This window comes from Gymnoscopelus microlampas, assembly GCF_963454915.1.
Source record: "Gymnoscopelus microlampas genome assembly, chromosome: 24".
Lineage (NCBI taxonomy): Eukaryota > Metazoa > Chordata > Actinopteri > Myctophiformes > Myctophidae > Gymnoscopelus > Gymnoscopelus microlampas.
In genome coordinates, this window is record NC_139961.1 from 35,056,940 (window position 1) to 35,069,105 (window position 12,166).

General features: G+C 40.9%; 1 protein-coding gene across 3 annotated transcripts; it reads right to left on the reverse strand.

Moving 5' to 3' along the window:
- On the reverse strand, window positions 1-10,121 carry LOC311040776 (gap junction gamma-1 protein-like). 3 transcript variants are annotated; one of them, XM_084051133.1, is made up of 5 exons: window positions 9,850-10,121; window positions 5,394-5,660; window positions 4,788-5,013; window positions 3,839-4,516; window positions 1-2,508 (listed from the first exon to the last, which is right to left on the reverse strand). In XM_084051133.1, the coding sequence occupies exons 2-5, from the start codon at window positions 5,631-5,633 to the stop codon at window positions 2,495-2,497; spliced, it is 1,158 nt and encodes a 385-aa protein (XP_083907259.1). In that variant the 5' UTR covers window positions 5,634-5,660; window positions 9,850-10,121; the 3' UTR covers window positions 1-2,494. The 3 variants fall into 3 exon arrangements, with proteins under 3 accessions (XP_083907259.1, XP_083907258.1, XP_083907260.1); XM_084051132.1 differs by having other exon boundaries at window positions 5,394-5,662; window positions 9,854-10,120; XM_084051134.1 differs by lacking the exon at window positions 9,850-10,121 and adding an exon at window positions 9,153-9,282 and having other exon boundaries at window positions 5,394-5,662.
- Between the last annotated feature and the right edge of the window lie 2,045 nt (window positions 10,122-12,166).

Genomic DNA, 12,166 nt, shown 5'->3' on the forward strand with positions numbered 1-12,166 from the left:
TTTCATTCAAATTTTTATTTTCTCTTAACAAAATAATCTCTAGTTACAAAACTACAAAATGCACAGAAGAGGAAAAACAAAAAAAGAAACATCACGTCAAAGGAGTGTATGTAGTTCAATTTGGAATGTCAGGAGTAGAACTGGAAGAGATGATTACAGGAAGGTCTACACCAGTCTCATCATAGTACCTTAATTTATACTCGTCGTATGATTGTGTGACGCACCAAAAATAGTTAAGAGCTCACCCATATCCATGACAACCGGCTACAACGTTCTGCCACTGACTGATGCACTGCAAAGCTGCGCGTTTTAGTGCTCGTCTCACACCGATATGCTCCATCTGCTTCTCATTTCACCTTGCATTTCAGAAATGTACAAATCAGTTAAATGCACGGCTCTTTCCATCCGTTTAAAGGTTATTTTAAGAGTTAAACAAGCATTCGCCGTAAGAGCAAAAAAGAAATCACGCAGTCTTCACTTGCAGCCAAAGCAGTTGGAAGATATATTTGGGTCGCTCGGCCCTTCGGCCAAGAGACCGAAACGTATCTTGGACCTTCAGCTGGTATACCGGATGAATGGCCAAGAGACCGAAACGTATCTTGAACCTTCAGCTGGTATACAGGATGAAGGTCCAAGAGACCAAAAGGTTATCTTTATTAAACTTCTTTGGCTGCAAGTGAAGACAGTGTGCGGGATTCCTTTTTTGCTCTTCATGCGACTGCCTATTCCTACGCACCTGTCCATTGCAGGTGTGCCAAAAGGACTACTAAAAGAGCGTTCGTGACATGTGAGCTTGTACATTGGCCATCTTCAGAGCCAGACACCATCGTACGACAAAGTATCAATCGCGATTTTCTCTGCAATAAACAAACAAATCATAACTAAACGGCCAACAGGGGGTGCTCGTCTCATATTTAAACAAAGGCTTAAGGCATTTCTCTGATCCTCTGCTCTAACTTCATCTTACAAAATGCATGCGAGCATGCTTTCAACAGAACAAAAGAAAACACAAAAACGGATTTCTGGGACAAGGAACATCCTAACTGACCAGAAGGTACGGATGGAAACAATACGTCACAGGATTACAGTCTATTCTTGTGGTCAGCAAGCTTTAATGTACGGTTTAGAATGACATGGGGAAATTCTTATTCTTTGCAGGTAATGGTTTATAAAGTACACGTACCAAGTTATGCAAATGTTAAAGTGCTGATTTCTTCCCCTGCAGTCCTTTGAAATAAATGACATTCCAATATAGTGATGTTTACTGTGAGAAACTATAAGGTAGATGCTGTCTACACTTTAAATGTTAACCTTTGGTGCTTGACGAAACAGTCAAGTGTCAGATACCAAGCTATTGATTTAAGTAATATGGAATATGTCATGAAATGTGGCAAACCCAAAAGAAAAAGTAATGATCTAAGAAAAAAAACATTGGTAGACATTACACAATTCAAGCATTTCCCAGGTAAACGTTTTGGCTAATTTGAACAAAAGTAACGGCTTGGATCTCAGTGAAACAATGGCGAACAATAATCAATTAAGTAAAGAAAGAAAAAAATAAAATCATTGCCATTAAACTTGGTCCTTCCTGCATACTCAGCCCATGTCCGTGCACGCACAAAAACATAACCAGCATTCTTTTTGGTCCCATTTACGGCCAGCAACAAGCCTTAACAGTGTGCAATGAACGCTTCCAGACAATACAAATAACAATGAAACCCCTTTCATTAGGAAGACTGTTAAGAAGAACAAAGTACAATTGGATCACAACATACAATTAGATCACAACAGTTTGAACAAAGTACAATTAGATCACAACGTACAATTAGATCACAACAGTTTCAAGATCAGGTGAACGTAGGGTTTCCAATGAACACTGGGATTACTGCATGAGAACGTTGGCCAAAAAAATTTGAGAATGGGATTGAGGGGAAAATCCCTGCTTAACTCATGAGCCAGGACTTATATCTGTATAACATCATTTTGGTTGCCTGTAAGAAAGCCATCACCCGGAAATGGCTACAGGCCGCACCACCGACCAAGGAAGACTGGATTACAGTTGTCAATGAGATAGACTCTATGGAGAGCCTGACCTTCTCTCTTAGGCTGAGAGCGGAACAATATGCCCTACACCCTAAAAGAGGGTGTAGACCAGAACGCAGCTACGGGCACTGTCAAGGTGTGGGTGTGGACCGGCAAGCTGAAACTCGAGACCAAAGTATTTGGCAGAAGTTCAAGTTTAGAGTTGTAGCGTTGTGTACAAACGCAAGCTCAGATTTGAGTCTTGTTTTTTTTTCCTCTTTCCTTTTTTAGATTGGCCCTTTAATACTGACAAGGCATATTTCTTTCATCCACTAACAAACCCAGACACACGCACAAACACACACACACTTCAGTCGCTCTCAGTGGTCTGACTGCATTCCCATATGTGCTTCCCCCATATGTCCAGGGCCAGTAGAAATGACAAGACAGACGTCTGAGTCAGGAAGCACGCTCAGGCATGTACTCCTAGGAAAGAAGAGGGAATCATTAGAAAACTGAAATGCCAAACTCGACGATCTCTACACCATCTCCTGTACATCACACTGCATTTTAAACAGACAGAAAACAGGGTGGCTACTGTGGGTTAGGGCTACACCAATTAAACGTGGTGCCCATATTTTTCTTCCATTTTCAAAAATAGTGAAACAGCAAATCTACAAGCTCATAACAAATTGCGATGGGACTCGTTGTGACCTTGTAGATAGGGTATGTTCACTATTCCGCATAGCCACAAAGCATACAGTGCTTAAAGGAGTAGTTCACCCAAAGAATGACATATTTTCTATCAATTACACACCCCATGAAGCCTTGAATTCATGTTTCTTTGGTTGCATTCCTATGACAATAATTCTCCTACTAACAGACAAACAAATCTCCATGAATTCAAGGCTTCATGGGGTGTGTAATTGATAGAATGTCATTTTTTGGGTGAACTACCCCTTTATGTGGTTAACGGATGAAACACCCAACACAAAAAAAACAATGACAACTACAGTAGTAGAAATGCATGGTCAATTCTTCTTGCGGATACTTGTGCTTCAATAGAAAACAAATGCCTTTTAGTCAATGCTAAATGTAGAGAAGCAGAGTTCTGCTTTCATACAGCACATACTGTATCTGGAACAAACTCCTAGAAAACTGCAGGTCTACTACAACTCTGTAGTAACGTTTCTTCTGCTGATGTTTTTACAGAGCTATTTTTCCTCTTGTGCTGCACTGTAGTTTAATTTATATTTTTCCATTTCATTTTAAAGCGGCAATCTGGAACTCATTTTAATGAATTAAAGATAATGTTTGTTAAACATACATCATTAAAAAATGGTTTACAATTAACTGTTTATTGTATGTCAATACAATATAACTAGAACATCTGCAGTGGTTTGAGGTGGTCTCCCTAATCTTCCACTGAGAAATGTAGATCCTGGTGTCGGGTAGGACACCTACTGGTTGATAAGTAGTATTGCCAGAAGGTAGTACATAAAAGGTTACAGATTGAAGCATTATTTTAACCCTTTAATAACCATTTTAATGTTTTGTATAAAGCGCTTTGATTTGTCTACTATATCGTCACTGTCAGGTGGGAACTGTCTAAAACAGATACTTTTCAGGAAACAAAAAGAGAACATGTGTTCCAATGCAGTTGGATAATTAGTCACAAGCTCTCACAAACCGTTCTCACATTGCGAAAATAGCAATCCACACACAAGCTCACAACACATTGTAAGCTTGTAGATCGGCTACTTTTGCTCAACACTCTTATAAGAAGCAGGGCATTTACGATAAATATTAGCTGTACCTTTATCGCTGGATTCTCCTAGTTTCTCATGGGCGAAGTTCAGCCGGTTCTGATCAGCAGCGGCCTGCGCTGCAGCGTTGACCTCAGGGCTGCTGCTGCGTGATGGGCTCCCCTCCTCTATCTGGTAGGCCAGGTCCAGGTGCTGCTGGGCCATTTTCATGTGTCGCATCCTCTCCAGCTCCCTGGGCGGTGGGCTCGCCCTCCCCGAGTCCCCCAGGGACCCTCCCTCCCTCAGCTTGCCGCCGAGATCCTTCTTCGTGACCGCGTGGTACTCCGGAGGGGCCGTGCCCGTGACAAGCTGGCCCGGGCGCCGTGCGGACGGGGCAGGAGGTCGCGGGTGCGACCTGAGTGTGGCGCGGCGGCGGAAGGTATCACGAAGGCCCCCTACACCCAGGTGTACCATCTCGAGGCAGGTGAGGAGCAGGCAGAGGAAAGAGACCACGTACATTATCAGCAAGAAGATGGTCTTCTCTGTGGGTCGTGAGATGAAACAGTCCACCGTGTGTGGGCAGGGATCACGTGTGCAGATGTATGAGGGCATCACTTCGAAGCCATAGAGTGTGTACTGGCCAAAGAGGAAGGCCGCCTCGAAGGACGCACGCGACAGCAGCTGCATCACGTAGACCTTCATCAGGCCGTCACGTTGTATCCGACGCCGGCCGTCATGCTTCGTCGCACCTTGGAAGACAGACACGTGATCAGAAACTTCTGACCTGGATAATATCAGTTGTTTCATTCACCTTTATGCTTACATGCAATCTGTGTGCCCATACAAAGTTTGTATACAAATAATTGGTCAATGTACATTGCCATATGACAAATAGCAAAATTAAGGGGGAAAAATTAAAATTAGCTAAAAATGGGGACGCCAGGATTACAGTAGTTAAACCAGTTATCTCTGTGCTGACAATGAACCACTTCTACTGGAGTTGAGAATGTTCCATCTTACTTGCTGCAGGTGGCGCTTTCTCCTTCTCATGCTCAATCTCCTCAGCCATCATGGGGTCGTCCTCACCGTCATCCGCCTCCTCATAGTCTCGGTCCGGCCTGCTGTTCACTATGGGTATCCTCTTGCGCGCACGGTGGAGGGGCCTGTAGTCTATGTCTCCCATACGCGCGATCTTGTGCATGGCGAAACCGAGATACATGATGGTGGGTGTTGTAATCATGATGACCTGGATAGACGCAATTCATAGATCAATTTTAGTTATATAACGAGTGAACTTTTATTTTCACCTTTAACATGCCCAAAATAGGGATGCCAAGGTTGACCAAAACTATTTTACATTCACTTCTCGATGAATGAACCTGCAAAATAAGCACAATTTAGAAGAAAATATTTTCTCTCAAGCCAAAATAAATGATCTTTGTTCACTTATCTCAAGCCATGTCTAAATAGCCAGAAATAATTCAAATACTACATCTAGTGCTGAAAAGGCCATTTAAAAAAGGTGCTGTAAATGATACTTTTGTTAAAAAGCTCTATGTTACCATAACAACCAGTCAAATCCTACAGATTTCCAGCATGCGGTTTTATGAATACAAATCAGCTCACCTGAAATGCCCAGTAGCGGACATGAGAGAGTGGAGCAAAGGCGTCATAGCAGACATTTTCACATCCAGGCTGTTGTGTGTTGCATGTAAACTTGCTCTGTTCATCATGGTAGATGGTCTCGCCTCCAACAGCGGTCAGCACAATGCGGAATATTAGCAGCATGGTGAGCCACACCTTCCCCACAAAGGTGGAGTGGTTGGAGATCTCATCCAATAAACGGGTTATGAAGCTCCAACTCATGATGCCGAGGTGACAGTTCTAAACCAGCTCTGGGAGGAGAGACAAGCACAAAGACATATACAATGGTGATGAGAAACAAAGATCAGTGAGCACAGATTTTTACTGTTCAACAACAGTCACATAAATGGCGAACTGTCAGATTAACTCATTTGATCTTGGCGTTCAGTATAGCAGAGCACTATACATTACTCCCTGCTCAGCACATAAGACAACCCTTTAAGAGCAGGAAGATATATACATTTATAACACCCTCCCCCAGGGGAAAACAGAACCTTTAAGGAACTCAGAGCGTACTGGTGATGCTGGAAGCAAACAAAGTGCATACACTTACAGCGTACAGTGGCACTGACACCGAGAGGAAGTTAAATGAACAAGGTGAGCTTAAATAAACCGCCTATTTGGTCAGCTGCTTGACACGTCGCAGACATCGCCCACATAGTGCTGGCCTGGGCATGTGTGTAAAACTCTTGGGTGTATATGCCTGAACTAGCTCGCAAGCTACGCATGATTAAAATATGCACCTCGTAATAGATTTAGATCCATGTTAAAACACTATGTTATGTTGCCTGCCCAGGATAGAGGGATGTCTGGTTTTGCTTTGTGGCAGTGCTTCAAACTTTAGGAATGACCGATTGTGTCTCATACTAGTCGTAAACATGCATAACAAAAAAAAAAAAGAATTCATGTCGTGCAAGCTTAACGTGGGCCTTTGGGACACAATTCATATAACAAAAAAACTTTACAAATGTCAGTGGTTGAAACTAGTAAACCTGTCAAATAAAATCAGAGCAGTATAAAAAAGGAGGTCAACAGCACTGGTGAAGTCAGTATTCTAACCATTTCCCATCAATCCAGACCTCAGCAGCTAGATCCAACATCAAAGTATTAGCTGGCAATTTGCAACTATATATGTGGGGTAAATGGGTTGGGTGGGTGGGGTAAACTAGTGTATTTAATGGGGGCAATTCACATTGTTTCCTTCTTTGTTGTTTGAATGGGTAGCTGCGCTTGAGTCTATGGTGCATGATAACTCTGCTGTCCAATCAACTGTAGAGGCCTGTTTATGCCAAGAAGGAAAAGAGCAATCAATCTAGTAACTTCTCAGATCTGCAGTGTGTAAAATGAATTACATAATCAACTTAGTTGATCAATTGAAAAATGAAACCAAGATTAAAAAAAATTAATTCATGAGGAATCAACAGGTGGGTGAACCCTTAGAATCAACATAACTGGTGAACAACAGTAACAGATTAAAAAATCTATTCATGACATTTGTGTGCCAACATAACCCAATGCTAAATTCAAGCTGTTCAACAGACTATGATGATTGAGAGCATACAATGAGCTGCACAGTTCTTGGGACTACTTCTAAGTGTCTACATTGAAAGGAACATCCGTTTCCCCTTTTGCCATACAATTATCTACCCCGTTTATGTTTAGGACACTTAAGTGTGGTCACTGATCAAAGTGAGCATAGAGTCAATGATTAAGAGCTAAAAGTTGTGTTGACATCAAATGTGTTCACGCATACAGAATCAGGCAATATCCCAAATCACATTATAAATGGGATAACCGGTTATGTTATCATGTACCCATATGAATAATCAAAATATTACCGATGTCAAACACAACAGAACTTTAAAATACAATAAATTACAAAGACATTCTGAGTCCCGATTGTCCCTTTACATGGCACGCAATTCCACGTGCCCCAGTTCAAGCTGTGTTTGGTTTCTTCCCGAAAACAATCTGTGATCTGATATTCAAGCGTCTCCATTTCAAGCTGTTATTTTTTTTAGGGCAAACCCTGGTTGCACAAAATATCATGGGAAGAAAATCCAACAAACAAAAAAAAAAACACCATTGTCATAGTGAAAGGTATTATTAACTCATTGTTTAAAAAGAGGACTCAGGTGTGATCCTATCCCCAAGTGCCAAAATAGATGGGATATAATATCTAGGTTACATAATCGCAGTTATCAAATCACACAAAAAGACAACAATGAGGCGACTCATAGTTGGGATTAAGACTTCACTTCCTATGGGCTACACGTTAGAAACCCATGACACTGTGCGGTGGTCAAAAGCATCCCACTTAAAATGGCCCATATTGATTTAGGCAAGGCCGAGCATTAAACCTGATTTCTTTACATGCTTATGTTGAGGGCAGAGTCAGATTTAGATACAGCCTACTTATCAGCTCTTAACGAACACCTTCTTCACCTCTGAACTTGCCCAAATTCACACCCCACTGGCAGATACCCACTGTAAGAAGTTTTTGTGGACACATATTTGCCTACATTATGAGTTCTACCTATTCTTTCTGTCAGGGCTGTCTGTCCCACATAACTACGCCACTTCTTAGCCAATTGAGGATACTTGTGAACCACGGATGAATTCCTTCATGTGCACTGTGGTTTGATTTCAGAGTGTGCTGTGATTCAGATCAGCTGTCCTCTCTCCTTCCATACAGCCTGGTGGGGAATGATGCACACAAAAGACTAGTAGTGCCTCCTTCATGCTGTCCTCAAACTGACAAAAGCCACGCACTGTTAAGCTTTCTTTCAACATGGGCCAGCCAACAGACAATGCAATAACAGACAATGCAAACTTGTCTACAGACAAACAAGAGGGAGGACTCGGCACACAATGTGCTTCCTGCTGACCAAAGACACCTTTTAAAACAGTAGCCTGTGTTTGCAGCATCTGGGTGAAAGCAAACACACAGAGCCATTTGGAAAGCTAACAAAAGTTTGCGTTAACGAGCTATTTGGCTTCTTAACGACTGGCCAGGCTGTGGAGGAGACTGGGGAGGGGGGGGGGGTTGAGGACAGAGCAAAAGGAGAGTTAACATTCCACTCTTAACCAAAAGCAGAGAGCTGGATTTTTAGGGTTCAGGGAGCACTGTGAGGGCACACAGTGGTGGAAGAAGTACTCACATTTTTGCAAGTAAAAGACTGCACTGTAGAAATACTCAGTTACAAGTAAAGGTCTGCAATTCAAAATTTACTTGAGTAAAAGTACAAAAATATTGGTATCAAAATGTACCAACGGTAGAAAGTAGCCTACTCATTATACAGAATGTCCCATTTCACAATTTTTCAAATGTATAAAAATTAGCCGATCTACAAGCTCATAATGCGTTGCATATACTGCATCGTGAGCATGTAGACCGGCTATTTTCAAATGGCCGAAATATATATTATATAGGGCTGAAGTTGGTAATGTATGTTTTGTGATAAAAATGTAAATCTGCAAAGTAACTAGAAACTAAAGTTGCCAAATAATAGTGGAGTAAAAGTCGAGATGGAGTGGAGTATAAGTACATTTAAAATGGTAATTACTGAGCACAGCAAGTAAATGTACTTAGTTACTTTACACCACTGGGCACATCATGCATGCAGTCCTCATGCACATTGCACTCCCAATATAATATAAACCACTAAATGTCCACTGAAATAATGCTTTCTAAAAGTTTGGATTGGTTTTGCATGATGGGACCTAAGTTCTGGCACATACCTTTAAAGAGTATCCAAACGCACGTTGCTGCAGAGAGTGAACTCGCTGTAACATAAACGAAAAATAGCAGATCTCTCGATCTCCAAGCTCACTACAACGTGTCCCATCTTCAGTGCGAGCTTGTAAATCGGCTATTCCCGAGAAGCTACGGAGTGTAACGTCGATTGAACTGGGGGAGGGGGGGGGGTGATGCAATTCCTCGACAAAACGTCGACTTTTTGGGGGTGAAACACAACGTACAAAACACAAGACACGGCCATTAAGTGATTAACTTGATAGAAACAACACTATTTAGAGTTTATATCACTTTAAACACAAGACACGGTCTTCTTTAAGTGATTAACTTGATAGAAATGACACTTATGAGTTTGTATCACTTTACGTGAGACAGCCAGGTATGCTACACGTTGGAGCTCGCGTTTCATCATCACACAGGCAGACAGTGGACTAGTGCCTACATGTTGAGAGCAAATTAGTCCATTTTAAATGACTAATGACTTTTCCATCAAAGTTTACTCTGTGAAACGACGAATAGTCGTTTCACAGAGTAAACTTTGATGGAAAAGTATTACCCGATTAAAAGAAAACCTGTTGAAATAACACATTTCTTAAAATGTAAAAAACATCTCCCAAACAAACTCACCTGATATATTGTTTTAATATTTTAAAATTCTTGAAAAAAGTTTACAAAACAAACTCACCTTGTGACTGTGCGCCAAGCTGAAGATGCAGCCCGTTCAGTTCACCAGGTTTCTTTAATTAGATTGATGATGCTCACGTGCGTCTCATCACCAACCAACTGAAATGAACTGACGTTTGGTTCTCTCAAGACTCGAACCCTGATCCATCCGGTGGTCTGTGGACCGAAGAAGACTCATGTGTGTGTGACTGTGACCCTTGTCGTGTGTCGGGGTCCCAAACAACAAACAAACAAGAGGCCGGTGGGGGGATCCTGAAGGATTTCTGAGTCGTGATTCTTCTTGTCCTCCTCCTCACCACACCCCCTTGTTTCAAGGAGGGAGGAGGCTGGGAGGAGGAGGACTGGAGGAGGCCCCTGTCTGAAACCTGAGATCCACATGTTTGACTACTGTTTTGTTGTCCTCTTGTAAAAGTCAATTAACAAGGCCCTCTGTGATGTGACCTGAATGTGACACAGGCTTTGCAAGAATTGCACTCACAGCATTGTACTGTTTTACTTTTTTTTTTTTACTTAGGTAAAAGTAGCAATACAACAATGTAGAAATACTCCAACTTAAGCCATGTATTCTAAATTTAACTTGAGTAAAAGTACAAAAGTGTTAAAAAAAATAAATAATAAAGTGCATCAAAATGTAGCCTAAAAAAAAAGTTTTCAAAATGTGTCAAAAGCTTTTCAAGATTGTTGATCTACAAGCTCACAATGCATCATGATGCAACTGAGTTCTGAGCATGCATAAGCTACTTTCTAGTAATGCATGTCTTTTAATAATCTAAATCTGCAAAGTAACTTGTAAGTAGGCAAATTTGTAGTGGAGTAGAAAGTACAACATTTGCCTCTGAGTTGTATAGGTAGGCTTTACAGACTGGTTGAAACATAGAGGCAGAGGTGGTAGCCTACTGTACAGTGCTAATGTGGTTTCAATAAGAAATATGTTGTGCAGGATATACAGGCCAGTAATTCTCAACTTTTCTTTATTCCTTTATTTCAAGGAATCCAAATTTGATATGCATGAGACCATAGACCCCCATTATTTATTTGTTTATTTAACTAGGCTAACTCACACTGGGGCCCCAACAGAACATTTTTTATTGTTGGGCAAGTCAATTTTATTTGTAGGCTGATGATAACACATTTCAACAAGGTGCTGTACACAAAGCAGATTAACCATTAAGATAGCCTATTCATTAATCTATGGTAGTAAGGAAACATTCGTGTTTTAACAATGTTTCACTTATGAGCCATTGATCACGGATGAATGAAATTGTTTTCACTTCAGTGATCATATTGTCTCTCTCCAAACTCCTCGGGAGGAGGAGGGGGTCCTCTCTCCTCAGAAGCATCATCAACACACCCACTCACTCAATGTAAATTACCCAGACTTGCATGTCCTACTGAGTTGGACATTTGCGTTTACACCTACACCCCAATCTGCTTAATTTATAGATGGCCTAACCGTGTATATATATATATATATATTTATTTATTTTTTCTTTCTTTTTTTAACTCTAATTTCCAAGGGAGCCCTGGGACACAACATGTAGACAGCGCAAATTAAAACAAGTCTAGCAGTAGTGGCTTTGGCCTGATGACCAAAAGCCTAATATTTCCCCCGACCAAGGGGGAATTCCCCTTTAGACAAGTGGTTAAGATGCTGGCTTTTCGAATCCCGGGCGTTTTCACAAGCAACACAGTAAAACTATGAATAAGTAAAACAACAGAATTAAAACATAAGCAGATTGAAATAAAACTATATTTCAGTATATAGCAACTAAAAACATTGACATGATCAGAATGTATTTAGGCCCTAAAATAAACATTCAATGCTTTATAAGCCAACAGCAGTTTAGACATTTAGCAGACACTTTCATCCAGAGCGATTTACAAGTGCGAGATCGGAGTAAGCAGAGTAAACATGAACCCTAGTAGTCAACAAACAACAGGGTAAATAGTCACATAAGTAGAGTGCAGAGAACAAGTGCCTCAAAGAAACTAGGATACCAGGTAAACATCAAACCTAGCATCTGTCCAAACAACATCTAAATAACATTCTTTACATTTTTGGTCAAGAAAAAACAAATATTAATAATATAAACATGAACAACTAACCAACATAGTATAGCCTATATGCATAGTAATCTAGCATCCATAAAAAAATATTCAAAAAGGGTGAGAAGAAGTAGATTTGGTTCGATGTGGTCTCTCACTTTAGTCCAGAATTCCTTTACTAGTCCAGAATTCCTTTACTCTCTAGTCTAGTCTCTATGTACGATATAGAGATAACAGTGAAACTATGATCATAATAGCCATTCTTTTT